At 40.2% G+C, this 18,966-nt stretch overlaps 1 protein-coding gene across 31 annotated transcripts in view; it reads right to left on the bottom strand.

Annotated features, from left to right (window-relative positions):
* Positions 1-18,966, bottom strand: part of MACF1 (microtubule actin crosslinking factor 1) — a 337,337-nt gene that overhangs the window by 83,441 nt on the left and 234,930 nt on the right. For 28 of the 31 annotated variants that reach the window (XM_045064242.1, XM_045064247.1, XM_045064244.1 and 25 more), the window contains 9 exons: positions 16,369-16,535; positions 14,756-14,912; positions 12,796-12,913; positions 8,543-8,605; positions 7,649-7,890; positions 6,607-6,736; positions 5,738-5,937; positions 2,092-2,587; positions 6-1,477 (listed from right to left, as the gene is read on the bottom strand). In XM_045064242.1, coding sequence (XP_044920177.1) covers positions 6-1,477; positions 2,092-2,587; positions 5,738-5,937; positions 6,607-6,736; positions 7,649-7,890; positions 8,543-8,605; positions 12,796-12,913; positions 14,756-14,912; positions 16,369-16,535 — 3,045 coding nt within the window. The remainder of the gene's footprint in view (positions 1-5; positions 1,478-2,091; positions 2,588-5,737; positions 5,938-6,606; positions 6,737-7,648; positions 7,891-8,542; positions 8,606-12,795; positions 12,914-14,755; positions 14,913-16,368; positions 16,536-18,966) is intronic. The other 3 variants (XM_045064245.1, XM_013045642.2, XM_004740724.3) reach the window with 1 other exon arrangement.

The following is an 18,966-nucleotide window of genomic DNA, read 5'->3' as shown; positions in this document are numbered from 1 at the left end:
CTTACCTTAAAATCTGCTAGTTGTTGGTTGATGAGATCCACTTCGGTCCCCACGACCCACTGAAGTGCCTCCCCTTCCTCTGCTGCCGTGGTCATGTCATTGAGGGCTTTCAGCTTCCTGTAGAAGTCCTCCACGCGGCCCAGCGTCAGCTCCAGCTGCTCCTGGCGAGCCCTGCTCCTCTCTGTCAGTTTACCACACTGTTTGTTCAGGGCTTCCAGCTCCCTCTTGAGACCTAACAAGTCCAAAGTCCCCTCCTCCTCTAGCATCTGCCGACACTCTGCTTCAGAGGCCTCTATATCTAACCTGAGGGCTTGGATTTTGTGGAGGAATAGCCGTACATCCTCAATTTGGGACTGGAGGCTATCGGTGTCTCTGCCGATGGCACCCATGCTGTCTAGCTCATCGTCCAGGTCCGCCAGCTGAGAAAACATCTCTCGAACTCGGCAGTGAAACTGGCCAATCCCCTCCAGCTTGTTTTCCATCGCCATGCAACCACTGTTTACTCTCTGCTTCACTTCCAGGAACTCCTGTTGGGTAACCTCAGCTTGATGTAGAAGTTGGGAAGCATCAGATCCATCTGGGGCATCTTCTACCAAGCCCTGAGTGAAGTTCCTCAGATAGTCTACCTGGGGCTCCAGGGTCTGGAGCACTTCCTGTTGAGCTCTTAGCTTCTCTAGGTTCTTGTTGCTACAGGCTTGAGAGCCCAGAGCATCAAAGATCTCAAGTTGGTGTTTGGCCGCTTCAACCTTCTTTTCAATATTTTTAAAGCTTTCCTGAAACTCCTTGAGTCTCTGAGTCATTTCTTCAAGAGACCCTGTTTTGGTCTGTAGTTCTTCTGTAATGGAATCCATGTTCTGGTTGATCCCAGCCTTCTCATCCCGGATATCATCTTCATCTGTTTCCGAGGAGTTGATCAGAATGTCAGCAGCACTGTTCAGGATTTCTAGCAGGGAGCGGCGCTTTTCCACCTCACTCAGCATAGCCTTTGATCTCAGGAGATTGGACTCCAGCTGCACTGGGTCCAGAGTGACCTGCAAGTCCGGCATCTTGGCCTTACAATCTTCTATCCACGGCACGAGGTCTTCCACGTGCCATTGATATTTCTGAGCTTTCTGCAGACAGTCCTTGAGCCTGGATTGTCTATCTGCAGTTTTTTTACTAAGCTCTTCCCAGTGGCTTTTGAGCTCAACCAACTGGTTTTGTAAAGTCTTCTTTTCTTCTCCAGGAGGCACGGAAAGAAGTAGAGATTCTCCTTCGGCCACAATCACCTCATAGGAACCACTGTGTTGGTTCAGGCTCTTCTGAAACTCTTCATTCTCCTGGAGCTGAGACTGTAGCCGCTCCAATTTTGCAGAAATTGGGCAGTTTTTCGCTTGCTGGCTTTGTTTGTCATCCAACCAAGTTCTCAGTTCATCAAACATTTGCTGGAACTGCTGGGTGCTGGCAAGAGCTGCCTGGAGTCTGTTCATGCGATCAGCTGAAATGAGGAAATCAAATTTAAACCAATCAAATCTGAACATGGCATTTAAAATGTTTGCTGGGAGTATATGGTCTAATCTTAGGGGAAGGAAACTTATGTTAACTGAGGCCCTACCATAAAAGCAGCACAAAACTGGTCTCCTTCATATACTAGACTTATTTAATCCTCACACCAACCTAATAAGGTGATCTGAATAACAGAAGTAAACTTTTACTTCTAAGCGGGTAAAAAGCCATAAATGTTTCCAGAGAAAGGCAACAAACTGATGACAAAATTCTTCTTGTACAAGGCCATTGTACGCATCTGATTCTGTGTGTGTGCATGTAACTTGACCTGTGAATACACCTATGAGCATGAATCTGGACCTGCAGGCAAAATTGACGTTAGTGCTCTTATCGCTGGAACTGCTCCATAAAGCTTCACATATCGTTAGTGCCCAGTCAGTGTATGATAATCACAGCATTTCTCACCATAGCTGGACAAAGGGTTAGGGTAACACTAGTCTGAATCCAAAAGCTACTTACAGGTCACCCTAGATTCTTGGGACTATCACGAAGCCAATCTTTTGGCTTGCCGCTAATGTCAGCAGTACGTGCCTTACCCTAACTTACCTGCAAGGTCTTCTAAACCTTGGAGAGGCAGGGCAACGGTCTCCAAACGCTTCTTCAGCTCATCCTTAAGGTACTGCTCCCCGATGAGTACTGAGAGCTCATCGCATAGTGTCTGTGCCTCCTTAATCTCATGGTCCAATTGCTCCACATCAGATCGAATCTCACTGGTCTCCTCTAGTTGCTGCTTCACAGCCTCAGGTTGGGTGCTAATGGCCGCCTGGCTACTTAGTCGCTGTCCCACTGCCTTGACCTTCTCTGATAGGTCCTGGAGCAGTTCCTGGTACTGGGTGCTTTTGACAATAGCTTGATCAATTTGGCTGGAACGGGAATTGAGTTTGTCAGTCAGCTCAACCCACTTGTGGTTGATGCTCTGGAGTTCTTTCTGTACCTGGCTGGTGGATGGAGAGACATCTCCAGGGCCTGTTAGGATGCCATGAGCCGCCTCATTCAGCTGCTCATGCTGTTGCCTGCGTGCTTCGAATTCCTTCAGCATAAACTGCAAAAGAATTGACATCAAGATGTTTAGAGAAAAAAGATCTAAAAAGAGTGTCAAAACAAAAACTGATTTTAGATTGTGCCAACTAGGGCCAACTCCTTTCGAAAATAAACCAGAAAACTCCAAGGACCAAGCTACTAGGAAAATGTAATATCACTTCTAACAACTGCTTAATAAAAACTTGTTTTGAAAGGGTCATTGATTGTGCCTATTCTATTTCTTTTCCTTATTTGTCCTATTTTCAACAATAGTTACTAAGGTTGGCCTTGTTTTCTGGATTGGCCCTCATCAACTTTGCCAGACAAAACCCAGGCCTCTGAATTGCAAGTCTGGAGCTCTGGGCCCAGGGCTAGCTATATTACTGACTGGGCTTGCCATTTCAACGCTCTATGCCTCTGATTTTTCAAAGTTTCTTTCTTGGAATTCCAACAGCACATACAATCTATACATTACAGCATAGCATGTAATAGATAATGGACGTCTTTAAATCAAGTAGCATGTCTTTTTACACTTTGCTATCCATTGTTTCACTCAGCAAAGTAGTTAGGGTTCAAACTACAGGCTCTGGAGTCAGACTGCTGGGTTCATGGGTTCAAATCCTGACTCTATCACTCGTGAACTATATATATAAGCTTGGTCAGTTCTTAAAGTTTTCTAAATCTCAGCTTCCTCATCTATAAAATGAGCATAGAATGTACTTATCTTGGCTGTTTTAAGGATTAAATCAGACAATTTATGGAAAGTATTCATCACTCACACCGTACATAAGTAAGACACAACTTTAAGGAATAACAGATGTGTAAATGATGAACTAAAACAGAATGTAAAAAAAAGTAAGAATGATAAACACCGATGCAAACGTGGCACTGTGAAAGCAAGAAGTAAGGATGATTAATTCTGTGGAAGATGACAAAAGTGGGCAAAGGAAGTCAGGAAAGCCTTCACAGAGGACACAAGGAAGGAGTTTTCCCAGTGAGCAGACAGTCAAACTGAGGAACAGCATTACAGGTGGTGGGCCTCGGTAGCAAAGGCACAGAGTGGTAAGAGTATGGTGTGTTCAAGGAAAAGATGAGTTACCTGGTGTGAGCTGAAACCTGGGTATATGGGAGAAGAGTGGGAAACAAGGCTGGCAAGACAAACTGGGACCAGATTGTGGAAAGCCTCATATATGACACTGAGCAGGTACTTGGACTTTGTTCAATTGGCAGCAGAGAGCCAGCGAAGCATTTTCATGTATTCAGATGTGTGAGTTCAGGAGATAATTTGGCAACTGTGTGGAGAATGCACTAGACAAAGAAACTTTAGGAGGCTGTTCCAATGGTATAGGCCTGAGCTCAAACCTCCTTAAGAGAGGAGCTCTCGGAATGGAGGATTGGAACAGTAGTTCTCCAAGTATGCTCTAGGGGGCCTCAGGAGTCTCCAGGCCCTTCCAGAGGGTCCCTGAAGTCAAAATATTTTTGTAACAATACTAAGATATTATTTGCCTTTTATAATTTTTCTCTCATGACTGTTCAGTGGAGTTTTCCAGAGGCTACATGACATCTGGTATTGCAAAGGATCGAGTGCAGAAGTAGATAAGAAAATGTATGAAAATATTCTATTAAGTCAGACATCAAAGAGATTCGCAAAGCCATAAAATAATACCACTCTTACTGAAGTTTTTAAGTTTGGAAAACGTTATTTTTTTCATAAAGAAAAAAATGTTAGTTATGTTAATGTTAAATTTTACCAATGTTATTTTAAAATTAATTAATAAATACATATTTTTAAAAATATTTTATTTATTCATTTATTTGTCAGTGAGAGAGTACACACAAGCAGGCAGAGAGACAGGCAGAGGCAACGAGAGAAGCAGGCTCCTCGGAGAGCAAGGAGTCCGATGTGAGACTCGATCCCAGGACCCTGGGATCATGACCTGAACCAAAGGCAGTGCCCAACCACCTGAGTCACCCAGGCATCCCAGTAAATACATATTTTTAAATTCCTCAGTGTTTTTCTTTGTTTTTATTTTTAATTAGGCTCCACACTCAGCATGGGGCTTGAACTCACAATCCTGAGATCAACACCTGAGTTGAGATCAAGAGTCAGATACTTAGCCAACTAAACCACCCAAGTGCCCCTTTACTGTTTTAATACAGTAAATATTAATAGATATTAATAGCTAAACAATAGCTCTTTAGGGTCCTCAATAATTTTTTTGAAAAAGATTTTATTTCTTTTAGAGAGAGAGAGAGGGCAGAAAGAGGGGCAGAGGGGGAGGAGAGACAGAATCTCAAGCAGTTCTATGCTAAGCACAAAGCCCAATGGGGGGCTTAATTTCATGACTCTGAGTCAAAATCATGAGTCAGATGCTTACCTGACTGAGCTACCCAGGTGCCCCTAGGGTATTCAATAATTTTTAAGAGTGTAAAAGTGTTTTGAAACCAAAGAGTCTGAAAACCACTGGAATAGGAAAATATTTATAAGTGACCTAAAGAGGACTTGATAATTAATTGGATGCAGGGGCTAAAAGAAAGAGTTCCTTCAAAAACTACTCTTAGGTCTTGATTTAGGGAACTTGGTAGATGATGAAAAGGAATAGAACAAATTTGGAAGAGTTTGGAAGGGGATCTAGAATGAGAAGATTCTCTGGAGCTTACCCAAAAAAAGAAGAAGAGGAGGAGGAGGAGGAAGAGGAAGAAGAAAAAGCTCTCAGTGGGAATTCACTAGAAATGACATAATTTGAACAACCTAAATTTTTATGATGGTAGACACTTAAATCAATTTTTTTTTTTTTGAGGTTTGAGCAACAGAAAATCTTTAAGTGAAGTCAGCAGATATAAGACATTACATTAAGTAAAATGATCACTACCATTGGGGATTAAAAGTAAAATACAATTCTACAAAGGAATCAGAAATCCTCCATTCTCACATCCACTCATTTTACTGCCTCTGTTAATGACATTAATAATACAATTATTGACTATTTACTATTTGACAGGCACTGTGATAAAGTCCTTATACACATCTCATTTAAACCGAGGAAAAGAACTCTGGAAGCTTAAGTGACTTGTCTAGGGTCATTTGAAACCTACTTGCTGAGAGCAGATTCAAAACCAGATTCACGTGACTCCAATTTCTTTGCTTAACACAGTACGTTTTGTGGCTCACCTGGACCTGCTGCTTTTGTGCAGTTAGCATGTTGGGGTCAATAGATAGGGGCCCCAGCACCCCCATCATCAGTTCCTTCTCCATTAGCCAGGGCCGGAGCTGGGATTCTGCAGTCTGGAAGCTGGCCAGATGACTTGCAGATTCCTCCAGTTGCTTTTGCCGGGCCATGGTCACTTCGGTGGCCCTTTCCCACCGGGAATCTGTAGAGGGGAAATGAGAGAATGTGTTCCTTTAGTCTCACCAGCCACTGGCCTGATCCCTAAGTTATGTTCCTAATAAACAACAGGAAATGACCACTACAGCATTAGTTAAAAAATTTTAAGTTAAAAATAACCTTCATTTAATTTTAGCTAAAATAACACAGTTCTGTACTTGATTATGGTGGTGGTTATATGAAACTACACAGCACACACACACACACACGGATGCAAGTCTATCTTATTACTATATTATTTTATGGCCTGTTATTTAACTCTTACTATATCATAGACATCTTTCATGCCAGTGATTTTTTTCATGCCAGTAAACATTCATCAGTATCATTTATATATAGTTCAGTATGAACACAGAATAATTCCAGTAAATAGATTATTTCCCATTTTTCATTTTCATCACCAATGCTCTCCTTATCACAACATACTACCAGATTGACTTGCCCAAGAAAGCCAAACTTCTGAGACTGTTGAGTGGAACCTCTAGATTTATTTTTCCTAATCAAACTCACTCACTCCCTAGCCCTATTTGGGCCTCTTGATTGCTTATGAAAATTAACTAAAAATAAGTCCTGCTTTATACGATGTGCTGAAATTCTATATTTGCTACAAAGAGAAGAAATTTAGTGAATTTGCAACATCCCTCTGAATACTTACTGAGTTCCTCTTGCATTTCCTTCCAGTTTTCTGCTTCTTGTGAGTTGGGAAATGCCATCAGTAATCCAGCCAGGGATTCCTTTACTTTTTGGATTTTGGGAGAATTTTGTTCCAATTCAGCCAGGAAGGCCTAGGAGAGAGAACATCAGGGATGCCATGAGACTTCTGCACAGGAAAGTTATGTGTATGGAGGAAAGTACTGGAAGACTGGGCCACAATTAGAGGCTCCACTTCTGATTCTATCAGTGACTTATTTCATAATTTTAAGACACTTAACAATTCTGCTTCAATTTTTACTTTAAAATGAAAATCATACAAGATCTAAATTTCTTTTATGTACAACATATTGGTAGAACCCAGTAAAAAGGTATTATTAATCCCATATGATGATGATGATGATGGTGACGTCAAGGACATTTATGTAGCTGGAAAAGATGGCATGCTACATCCAATTAGAATATTAAAAATTTTGGCAAAAACATTTTTTTGATAGGACTTTCTATATGGTTTTATTTTTCCCAATAGCTTTCCTAGTCCTACATGTCAACCTTAAGAAAGAACCATAATCACAGCTACACTTAAATATCCCCAAGAGTTGGGAAGGGGCTTTGATGAGAATGGTTTGACTTATAGCATCATAGGGAAAACAAGATCCCATTCTCAGTGAGCTGATACTTCAGAGGAGGGATATTCTCTTTCTGTAAACAGATGTTTTTTTCTTTTTTTAAGTTTTATTTAGGTAATGTCTGCATTCAATGTGGGCCTCAAACTCATGACCCTGAGATCAAGAGTCACATGCTCTTCTGACGGAGCCAATCAGGTATGCCTGGTTTCATTTCTGAATATTATTTATAATAATTTCTCACTTCATAGGTAAGAAAATTTTCTAGGAGAGTTTAGGCATATTAATCCTTTGAAAGGGCTCCTTGTGGCCTGGGTGGGTGGCCGTTTCCTACGTTCAGGTCCTGGGCTCGGGCAGGAACACCAGTATGACAGTGCCTTCCGCTTAGCATTTGGGATGCAGCTCATGTGAACACAGTACCTTGTTAGAGTCCGCTTGGGCTCTCACTGTTTCTGGCTTGGTTGGAGATGAAGAGGTATCCATGGCTTTCAGGACTTCCTCTTTTGATTCCAGCCACTGCAGCACTGAGCCAGCTTCCTTCTGAACTTCCTGCATTCGGCTGAGGACAGACTGAAGGCTTTCCTGGCGTTCCCGAAGCACTGCCCCCAGTTTCTCGTATTTCAAGTTTACATCTGACATGTCACACTGGATCTCCGTCAGATCTATCACAGAAACAAAAATCAGATCGGGAATAGCTCTCTAAGCCTCCCCATGGGTTCCTCATGCTAAATTACTCAACAGGATTAAAAGTGTCTCCTACTCCTTCGAGTGAACTAGAGATTCTGTTCCTGCTAAATCACATAAAAGTTCTTGTTTATATATACAAAGCAAAAGAGCTTTCATTAATCTGCTTTCAGATTTTGACATTAGGTACTCAGATGTACAAATAAAATGCTAAATACACTTGGGAACTGCAGAAGTGAAGGGAGTGAAGGATTTGGGGCACTCTTCTGCCCCGCCTTCTCCAAATAACAGAGAAATCATGGAGCCGGAAGGCTGAGGGTTAGACTAGACTACCTCTAATGTGGCTTTCTTTAGGACTCAAAGATTCACATATATTTTCTTTAAGGTCTTTCCTCACTGGTCTTATCTGGTGGCCCAATTTATTTCCTAGTACCGTATCTAACTGGCTGCCAACCCATTTAGCCTTTAGCAACCCAGCAAAGAAGCATCACAGTGGCTTCTCCCCAGATTTTTACCCTCATACCCATCCTGGCAGCAGTTCTATCACATATACGGAAACATACACAGATACCAATGTGAACACTGTCCTAACACATCCAACAAAGAAGCACTGTGAAATGACATTCTCACCTTTGCAGGTGTGGTATCCGTTTACACTGCCTATAGAGCTTCCTACAGAGGGCAGTATGGAACCTGAGCAGAAGGACAGGGAGACAAACAGGGCAAGACAAACGTGTTAGGAATACATACAGGCACTGAATTTGTTCTCTGGCACTCACTTTTAAGCTCAGGTATCAGGAGGTTAACACAGCACAAGACAACATACTCATGGAAAGAGACAAATCATTTTAGCTGCCAGGCAACAGAGCATCACTCAGATATTTTGGCTTCTTAGCAGTAGAGATTCCTAACCCGTTCTAAATGAAATCTGAATTCCCTTCCTCAATCTCTGACTTGAAATCTTTGGATCCTGCTACAATGTTGCAAAGCAAGTACTGATAAAATGACTACGTCTTTATAATCTGTGCTGTCTGCCACACTTTGGAACAAGAATTTACAATAAAGCCAAAAAGGTTCAACTTTAACATCAATGTTCTTCAACTTGATAAAAATGAACAATGAGTGTAATTAAGGACAGAAGAAGCAGTAGTCTTTTAATAAAGACATCCAAAATGAGTCCTTTTATTGCTTCAAAAGGCAGATTCTCTGTCTTTTCTTCCATGACTTTCTGTTTTCCTTCCCTACCAGAAAACTGAAATTCTAAGCGCCAATAAACCTGACTCATAAATATTCCCATAAATTCGGCTTTGGGCCTTTGTTTCTGTTTCTAATTACCACGATTTTATCTATATTCTTCCCATGTTGATTCCTTGTATTTTAGGAGTGTCCCAAGTTAAATAAAAATGAGATCATGTAATTATAGAAATTATAGAGAAATGTGAAGAATAGTCATGATATAATATTACATTACAAGGAGAGAATAAGATCTCATGTGCACTGATTTCACTGGAAAAGTTTATGTTAAGGTTATATATCAAAACATAGTTAACTGTGAAACTTTCAAATGCTAACATCACTGTACTTTCTTTTTTTTTCCTTAAGTAGGCTCCACACCCAGTGCGAAGCCCAATGCAGGGCCTGAACTCAGGCCCCCGAGATTAAAACCTGAGCTGAGATCAAGAGTTTGACACTTAACTGACCAAGTCACCCAGGCACCCCAATATTACTGTATTTTCAGGGAAAAAATGGGTCAAACAAAAAGATTATATTCCACTGCAATAGGGGGATGACGAAAAGAGAAACTGGACTAGTAATTGGGAGAAGAGGGTCCTGGCCAAGACTGTTGCTCACTCGGTATGTGAGCTTTAGTCTGCAGATATACCTCAATGTCTTCTCTAGTATATGAAGATAATACTAGCTATCCTGTCAGCACTGATGGGGTTACCGGAGAGAGGTAATGAGGGAGTGTACGTGAAAGTACTTTATGAAACAAAAAGAGCTACGCAAATGTCAAGAACTGTAATATTCATAATTTTTCAGAGGTAGAACAGAACTTTGAGAGCACTCAGGTTAGTGATCTTCAAAGCAGCAAAGGAGGTGCTTTAGGGACTCTGTAAATGTTTGGTTTAGATTTAATCTTCAGAATATATTTCTGACTACTTAGAAATGGCAAGAAAACACACATATTCGATTATGTTGAACACCACATCTTTTTTTTTTTTTTTTAAAGATTATTTATTTATTTGACAGAGAGAGAGATCACAAGTAGGCAGAGAGGCAGGCAGAGAGAGAGAGAGAGGAGGAAGCAGGCTCCCTGCTGAGCAGAGAGCCCGATTCGGGACTCGATCCCAGGACGGTGAGATCATGACCCGAGCCGAAGGTAGCGGCTTAACCCAATGAGCCACCCAGGCGCCCCTGAACACCACATCTTAACTCACTAGATACAACCAATGTATGCTGCTTTGGGGAGACAATGAAATAGCTCCTATACCTCCCCGCCTACATTTAAACTTCTTTTTGAGTGTCACTGATTGGAAAAACTGTAACTCTTCGCCAGCGCTTGACAGAGGAGTCAAACCTATACGTGTCTGCTCCTACAAAGAAAGACATCTACAGCACATGTTTATATATTAAAGAAAGTGACAAGAAGTCTAAGGTGCATCTACTCAAAGCAGGCTCTCATTAGGGCAGAACCATGTGGTAACAGAATTCTTAACACGTCAGATTATGATGATGTCAGGTCATAGGCAAGCTTTTGTCCTCTGTGCCAGTTTTAGGTGTTTTCTATGTTTAAGAAAAGAATGTGATTCTTCATTAAAATTCTTGGTGATTTAACTTGTAAACAAGAATTTATTACATCACTTTCAAGCTTCTAGTTCAGTTTAACTGAGGAGTATTCTGAGACTATAAAGTGAACTTTTTTTTTCACCTTGAATCAAGTATGTTTGTATTTGAATTTAGGTTGCATCACCTACATAGTGGGTGACATCTTAGTTACTATGCCCTCTCAGTCCCCTTCTTTCACCTGTACTAAATGTCTAATTTCTACCCCATAACTCTTGAGGAAATAAATGAGTAATTAATGGGAAACTGGTAAGCAATCTACAAGACAATAATACTTGAGATTATCTTTCCCATCGGGCAAAATTTACTTGAATTGTTATAGACAAATATCACTTACATTACTATCAATTATCTACAAAACTCTAGGACAGTTAAAGATGCACACTCAGAACCAAATAATTTCCCAAAGCCTATTAGACAATGGCTAACACTTCACTGAAAGGACACCCCATACTTTTCTGTTGTCCATTTCCAAGACTTTTGAAATCTTTTCTGACACAGGTGAACCGTAAAGTGAACTTTTAAAACATTCATCATCCTTTACAACTACTTATCTGCATGACTTATATTTTCTGAATAAAATGCAACCAAACAAAATGGAGAAATAAATCTCACAATAAAGCTATCATCCAAATATCCTTTGTCAAAACTTTATATTCTGGGGCCACTGGGTGGCTCAGTGGATTAAGCCTCTGCCTTCAGCTCAGGTCATGATCTCGGAGTCCTGGAATCGAGCCCCCCGTCAGGCTCTCTGCTCAGCGGGAAGCCTGTTTCCCCCTCTCTCTGCCTGCTGCTCTGCCTACTTGTGATTTCTCTCTCTGTGTCAAATAAATAAATAAAATATTAAAAAGAAAAATACTTTATATTCCCTAAAATAGTCTTAATGTTTTTACTGATGAATTTCATAATAGATAAAGTGCTATAAATTTTCTTATAAGTGAACTTTATGCCAACAAAATATCATTTGCATCTGTTTTATGTAGTAGAGTTCTATCTGTGATTATTTAAAAAAATATTTTAGTGTTTTAAAATGTTTGAAAAACCAATGCTCTAGTCTAGGAGTCAAAAAACTATCCTGCCCAAATCTGGCCCTCTGCCTATTTCTGTATATAAAATTTTATTTGAACACAGCCACATCCGTTCACTTGTATATTGTCTATGACTGTTTTTGTGCTCCAGTAGTAGAGATGTGTAGTGTGACAGAGCCCATGTCGCTCACAGCCTTAAATATTTACTATATGGCCCTTTACCGAAAAAGTTTGCTGACTCCTGATGTAGTCACACACTAGTAAGTCCCTGAACTTAAAGGTTTCCTGTGTTGCAATATAAGAATCACCAATTCCCTGAAATGTTGTCATTTCTGGGTAGTTCCAAGAGATCTTCAAACTTAACAGAAAAGTGGCTGTTCTCAGGAGGAAAAAATAAACTTTTGCCCTACAACTGAAGTGATTCGTAGGTGTACACTAACACAGTCTGGCAATAAAACCTATGAGATGCCAATTAAAAAACCAGAAAGTGACTGTAAGCTCATACGGATTTTGTTTGAAAGACTTAATTTGCAACCAGAGATTATTCATACATCTGGGCACAATCTTTGTATTCACTTCCAGGAAGTGTGGCAGTCTTTGAAAGACCAACACTGACTCCTAAATACCTAGTCTCTCTCAAGATATCTTGCTTATACTCTCCAGGGCTGACTCTATTTAAAGATGATACATAGCCATCCATTTCCATGTTTAAAAAAAAGAAACTTGCCAAGATGGAAATCTTATTTTAATCCTTCTCTGTTCATTTAGGCCAACTAATCCCTTAACTTTTTCCCATCACAGGAAGGAATTCTGCAAAGTGGAACAAAGTTATATAGCTAGCAAAAAGGGAACAGATCAGGTTGAGGGGGAAGACTGCTTGTGGATCGCTCCCCTTCATTCTCATATCAACCTTGATTCTGACTTTTATTAAATAAGGGGTCATAACCAAAGGCTAACAGTCAAAGGGAAGAATGATGTTTATTTACTGCATTTTTAAGAGCCTATACTCACCTGTCTTGGCTTGGGAATCAGGTGCTGTGATCTCCATGATGAGATTTTCTAAGGAAGTGCCTTTGCAGTTGATTTCTTCCACCAAACTTCCTTTACTGGCCCAGTCATCTAGAAGATACTGTTAACATAACAGCCAAATGTAAGTGACATCTGTGGAAATTCTTCTCATTAGTAGGGACACCTGCTCTTGTACATATATCCCCTAAACTTTTGATAAGCATTAAGTGACCACCCTTGTGTATTCAGCCACTGCAAGATCTTGGTTTAGCCAGCAATGATGTGAAAGAATGATATCCTGGAATATTCAGGATCTTCCCATTCATTTGTTCATTCATCAATTATTTATCTAGCCTTACTGTAGGCTAGGCATCGTGCCTAACACTGAGGATACAAAATGGGATTATGGCACAGTTCCTAAAACTAAGAAGTCAGATTATCAACTGAATTATAATGTGATAAATGCTATTACAGAAATATAGACAGTCAGTAAACTCTGAGAGCACAAGAGGAGACACATCTAACTCTGCCTAGAGGGAGTGCAGCTTTGAGTGAAGAATAAGGTAGTAAAAGGGAACCGCATGCATGTAAAGAATAGAAAGGAAATGGCAAATGGAGAGTAAAATGTGGAGCTAGATATTGAGATGTAGAGAAATACACAGAATCACATAGGCTATACTTTGCATTTTCAAGGTAACTTTTATATTGCTCTTAAAGCCGGAGCTCTCACTACCATAGAAAACCATTAGGAAACAAAGGCATCTGAGTAACTAGGTCATATTGTCTCTAGATGTGGATCGCTTGTCACAGAAGTAGAATTCCACTAATTCCAAAGCAGGGGTACCTTCTTAGCCTTGAATCCCTTCCTCCACACTGAATTTCCCTGACAATCTACTTAGTTTGTTTTTGACTTTAAGCTGCCCAGAAGCAGAGATAGAGCCGTGCTCATGATGCCTAACTGCAAACTGAGCCTTGTGAATTCACAACTATCAATTACTTTATTAATCACTCTAGATTCCAAAGAGCCACAGTTAGCAAACCAGGCATCGACTCACAGGGTATTTTAAATTTTTGAGGGAAGTACAGTGACATCTGTTGGACACCATGTGAACAACCACTATGAAGTTACTGAGACCTAATCAGGTAGCAAATGAGACTTTTTAGTTTTTTCTTTCTTTCTTTTCTTTTTTATCCCTAGAGGAACCCTGAATAATTTCTTGAAGCACTAAGGACACTGTGAACCTAGAAATTGGAAAGCCTTTGCTCTAGAGGATTCCTCATAGCAAATGATCCTGGCACTCCCTCTGTGAAAGCAACCAAACTCTCCCTGTCATCTGGCTGAAAATAAATCCGGCTTTACTAAGCAAATAAGGAGAATGCACAAGCAGTAGCTGGAGGTAGATATGGCTTGATTTCAACAAAAAGAAGAGATGTATTAGAGGCGCAAGCAGAGGCTGAATGACTCAAAGAAGGAATTCTGCCAGGGATGGGAGAAAGGTTGATTCTACTCTGGAAGGTACCATCCAACCATCTGATTCTAACTTTTCCTTTCTTAGCTGTAGAGCTAGTTCTTCTTTCCTCAATTTCCTGATCATGCATCTGGTAACTTGCTCATACATAACTTTCTAATTCTCAAACACACATGAAGAGTGTAAGCTTCTTAAGGACTGGACTTTAACAACTATCTTTTCTATGACTCACCACAGCAGGAGAGACATCTGAAAAACAGCTGAAACCTAACAGACCTTATTCCCAGATTACTTTTTTAGTTTTGTTTTTTAAATAGGAGACATTTTGGTGCTCAGTGCTTGGGTAGGGGTAGGTGTGAATCACATAAAGAAAATGGAAGGATTTCTATTCTGATGCAGAAGGATAACTTGGACTTGTCACATCACTTCCCTGGCCACACAAACTTCCAAACTGCTGCCTAGCCTGGCTCCTGGAGCTCTGTTGGTTCACCTACCTTCAGGTGTTCAATCTGCTTTTCCAGCTCTTTCATACTCATAAAAGTCTCTGCAGGTGGAATATTCCCTTCAGTTTCCTTTAGCCATTTTTGGAAGGTCCTAACCAGCTTCCGAAATTCATCCAATTGCTCCCGACAAGATGACGCATCTTCCTCTCTGTCAACAACATCGAAGGCATTTTATTACTTGCCAGACTAAGCTTCATAGATGTCAAGTTGGACTAAAACTACACTCATCCTGGGACTCTAAGCATCTTTTCCTTACAGGGCCTGTTCTTTCCCATAATCTGTTCCACAGCAGCTTTGGCTAAATCAGCACATACAATGTAGGAGAACATCAAACTAAGGAATCTGTTGCCCTTGTTTGGACATTTCTGGGGAGAGGAGTCTTCAATCTTACTCCAGGCTAAAGTGAAAGTGAGAGAAACAAAAAGGAGCCTGCTATTTAGGTGCAATGATACAATGGAAAGAATGTAGGCTTTGGATCTCAAGTCCAGCTCTGTCACTTTTTAGGTAGTTGACTCTTTCAAGGCCTAATTCAAATGCTAATCCTGATAGCAAACAAAACCCTGAAATGGAGGCTCAGAGAAGTTAGATTTAGTACACTAGGGGCTCCTGGGTGGCTCAGTTGGTTAAACTCAGGTCATGATCCCAGAGTCCTGGGATTGAGCCCCACATCAGGCTCTCTCTCAGCGGGGAGCCTGCTTCTCTCTCTCCCCTCTGCTCATTCTCTATTTCCCTAAATGGTACCCATTTATTTACAGGGGGAGCATACAAATGGGTAAAATGAGCCAAGGACAAAGGAGAATTCTATTTCAAAATTAAATTTTGGAAGTGGCCACATCTATCAAACTTCAAGCCAGAGATCCTGGTTCTTTCTACAGCTAAATGGCCCTGAATACAGAGGAAGAACAAGCTTTCCTGGCCTCTGTCCCCCTTTTCTCCACTAAGTAACCTGAGGCTTACAGTGTTGTTTTGAGCAACTGTTTTCCTCCAGTCACTTTCCTCAGATAGTCACTTGCCAAATCAAGATTATATATGGCTAAACCAAGAAAGGAAGTCTGATCAAGCTCCTAAATCCATGTGAGGTTTTCTAATGCAATCATTGCATTTCAACAGTCAGCAGATAATCTGAAATCAGCCACCTCTGTCATATATTTCCATGTTTCCCTTAAAAGAAGAATCCAGACTCTCCTCCAAAACAACTTAAATGTGGTCAAAGCAAGCAGAAAGAGAACCAATATATCTATTAATTATATCTGGAAAGTCTCCTCCCATTTTTCTCTTTATTTCAAATTCTGTCACAATCCTACTTGCTGTCCCACATTTATTCTGTTAGGTCCAGGTGATCTGGGCTATTAACTGTACAGAGGGAAACTGAGCCCCATTACTGAGAAGGAATTCATGATTTAGTAATAGAAAACCACTAAGCACCAAGTAGATTAAATAGCTTTGCCTAAAAGAGGCACTTTCCAATCTCCTATGACTCAGTAGCAGACTTCCTGATGCCATCTTTTCTACTAAAGGAAGAAGAGAAAATCATTTTATTCAATAGCAAAAAAAAAAAAAAAAAAAAGAGCTTCCCCAATTGACCAACACATATGAAAACTCACCTTTCTTTAACTGTCTTCTGTAGCTCTGTGAAGTCCTTTCTGAGGTTCAGTACCCTGTCCTGGTGCAGGGATAGGTCTAGTGCAAAGCCAGAGGAGCTCAGTTCTGTGACCAGGTGCTCAAGAGTCTCAAGGTTCTCCTGTTGATCTTCCATTTCTGAATTGAGCTCCTGTTAAGCAAACAGGATAATGTACTAAATCCCTGATTGTTATAAATAAATACACTCTAAAAAAATAGATATCTATATTAAATCGGAGGCAAGTCCCCCCAGTCTGTAGGATAAGAGGGAAAAAGAAAAGAGGCATGCTCACTGGGTCAACTACTAGATCAAAGCAATAAATATGCAGAATTTTTCCAGGCCACCTGAGAGTGGCTAGGAATTGAAAATGAATATTGTCTCCTTTATTATTTTTCAAAAGATTTTATTTATTTACTTGGCAGATAGAGAGAGACAGTGAGAGACGGAACACAAGCAGGGGGAATAGAAGAGGTAGAAGCAGGCTTCCCGCTGAGCAGGGAGTCTGACTCGGGGTTCAATCCCAGGACCCTGGGATCATGACCTGAGCCGAAAGCAGGCACTTAACAACTGAGCCACCCAGGTGCCCCAGAATATTGTCTCCTTTAAACAAATGTTCAAAGCTTTGGGAGGCAGCATGACAGAATGAAAAGAATGGAGGTTTCTGGAGTCAAAAAGACTCCTGAAAATCAATCACGGCTTTGCTACTTCTAGCTTATGATCTTAAACTACTAAATTTCTCTAAGCTCCTATAGCCTATCTCTTCTGTAAAACAGGGCAAATATACACTCTCCACTATTATTTAACTCTGTATTCAAGATAATGGCCAATGCAATTAGGTAAGAGAAAATAATCTGTGGTATACAAATTGGAAGAAGTAAGACTATATTTGCAGATTCTATGGAAGTATACTTATAAAACCCAAGAGAATCAATAATACAATTAAACAATGAAATAATCCAATAAGGTAGCAGGATATAAAATCAACACATAAAATCAAGAGTGTAAACTTCATTTACAATATACAGCATAAAAGGTACAATTTTAAGAACCAACTAACAAGAAACATGCAAAACCCTTATGAATAAAACCTTAAAATATCTGACAGACACAAGCACACCTCAATAAATGGGAAGACATCCATAAAGATGTGTGTGTGTGCATATGTATGTGTGCATACATGCATGTGTGAATAAATAAATTTAACATGATCCAAATAGAAATACCAATTTTTCAAAAAAATACCAATTTTCCCCTATGACTAATAAAGTTTATTTTATTTTATTTATTTATTAAAGATTTTATTTATTTATTTGACAGACAGAGACCACAAGTAGGCAGAGAGGCAGGCAGAGAGAGGAAGGGAAGAAGGCTCCTTGCCAAGCAGAGAGCCCTACACGGGGCTCGATCCCAGGACCCTGGGATCATGACCTGAGCCGAAGGCAGAGGCTTTAACCCACTGAGCCACCCAGGCACCCTAATAAAGCTGATTTTAAAGTTCACATGGAAAAATAAATGTACAGTTACTGGTGTGAAAATCCTGAAAGAAAAAGACAGAGGGAGAGACTAGCCCTCCTAGATAGTAAAACATACCATGAAGGCTCTAGAATAAAAAATAGCATGCTCTGGTTCATGAACAGACAGACCAGCAAAGCAGAACAGAAAATCCAGAAACAGACCTGAGTCCACATGGACATTCTGTATCTGATAAAGATGACTTCTCAAATCACTGGGGAAAAGATGGACTTTTCAAAGAAATGATACTGGGAATAACTAGAGAGACGTTTAGAAAAAGAACTTAGATTCATACTGTGCACTCTATCTCAGAATAAACTTGAAATGTTAAAAGATTCAAACGTAAATGAAAGAAATTATTTGAATTCTACAAGCAAGCGTGGGTGAATTCCTTCAAACCTGGGTGTGGTAAAAGACTTTAAAAAATACATGTTCAATAAAAAGTGATAAAATCTACTATGTAAACATTTAAAAGCCTTCTACATGGCCCAAATCCCTATAAGCAGAGACAAAAGACAACTGTGAAAAAGATTTTCAACATATCACACATAAAGAACCAATCTCCCTAATATAAAACTCTCGTAAATTGAAAGAAGAAAACGAACCCCTGACAGAAAATATTAAAGGCCATGAACCAAGAGTTGGCAAATAAATGTCCCTTAAATGTATAAAAATATACTCAACTTCATCAGAGAAGAAATAAAAATAAAAGCCACATCGAAATATTATGTTGTATCAATCAGATTAACAGGAACTCAAATGCTGTTCTGCTGGTGAGGCTGCAGGTGAAACAGGTACTTTCATGGATTGTTGGTGGGAATGTAAAATGGTGAAATCCTGACAGACTAGGATCTAGGTGAGAAGGATGCTGGTGCCATTCCTTCTACTTTTCTGTACATCTGAAATCACTCAAAACAAAACTCAAAAAGGATAGCAAACCAAAGTATGAGATCCCACTTTAATATGGAGAAAGTTAGTTGGATAATCCCAAGGCACCAATGTGGGGACAAAGGAATGCTGAGGTCCTATAGGTGGCAATGTGGGCACCTGGAGCCAAGGTGGCCACTCC

This window comes from Mustela putorius, unplaced genomic scaffold (assembly GCF_011764305.1).
Source record: "Mustela putorius furo isolate JIRA1106 unplaced genomic scaffold, ASM1176430v1.1 tig00003853_pilon_pilon_pilon, whole genome shotgun sequence".
In the NCBI taxonomy this organism is placed as follows: Eukaryota; Metazoa; Chordata; class Mammalia; order Carnivora; family Mustelidae; genus Mustela; species Mustela putorius.
The sequence above is the reverse complement of the archived record's forward strand: the minus strand, read 5'-3'. Positions and strand labels throughout refer to the sequence as shown.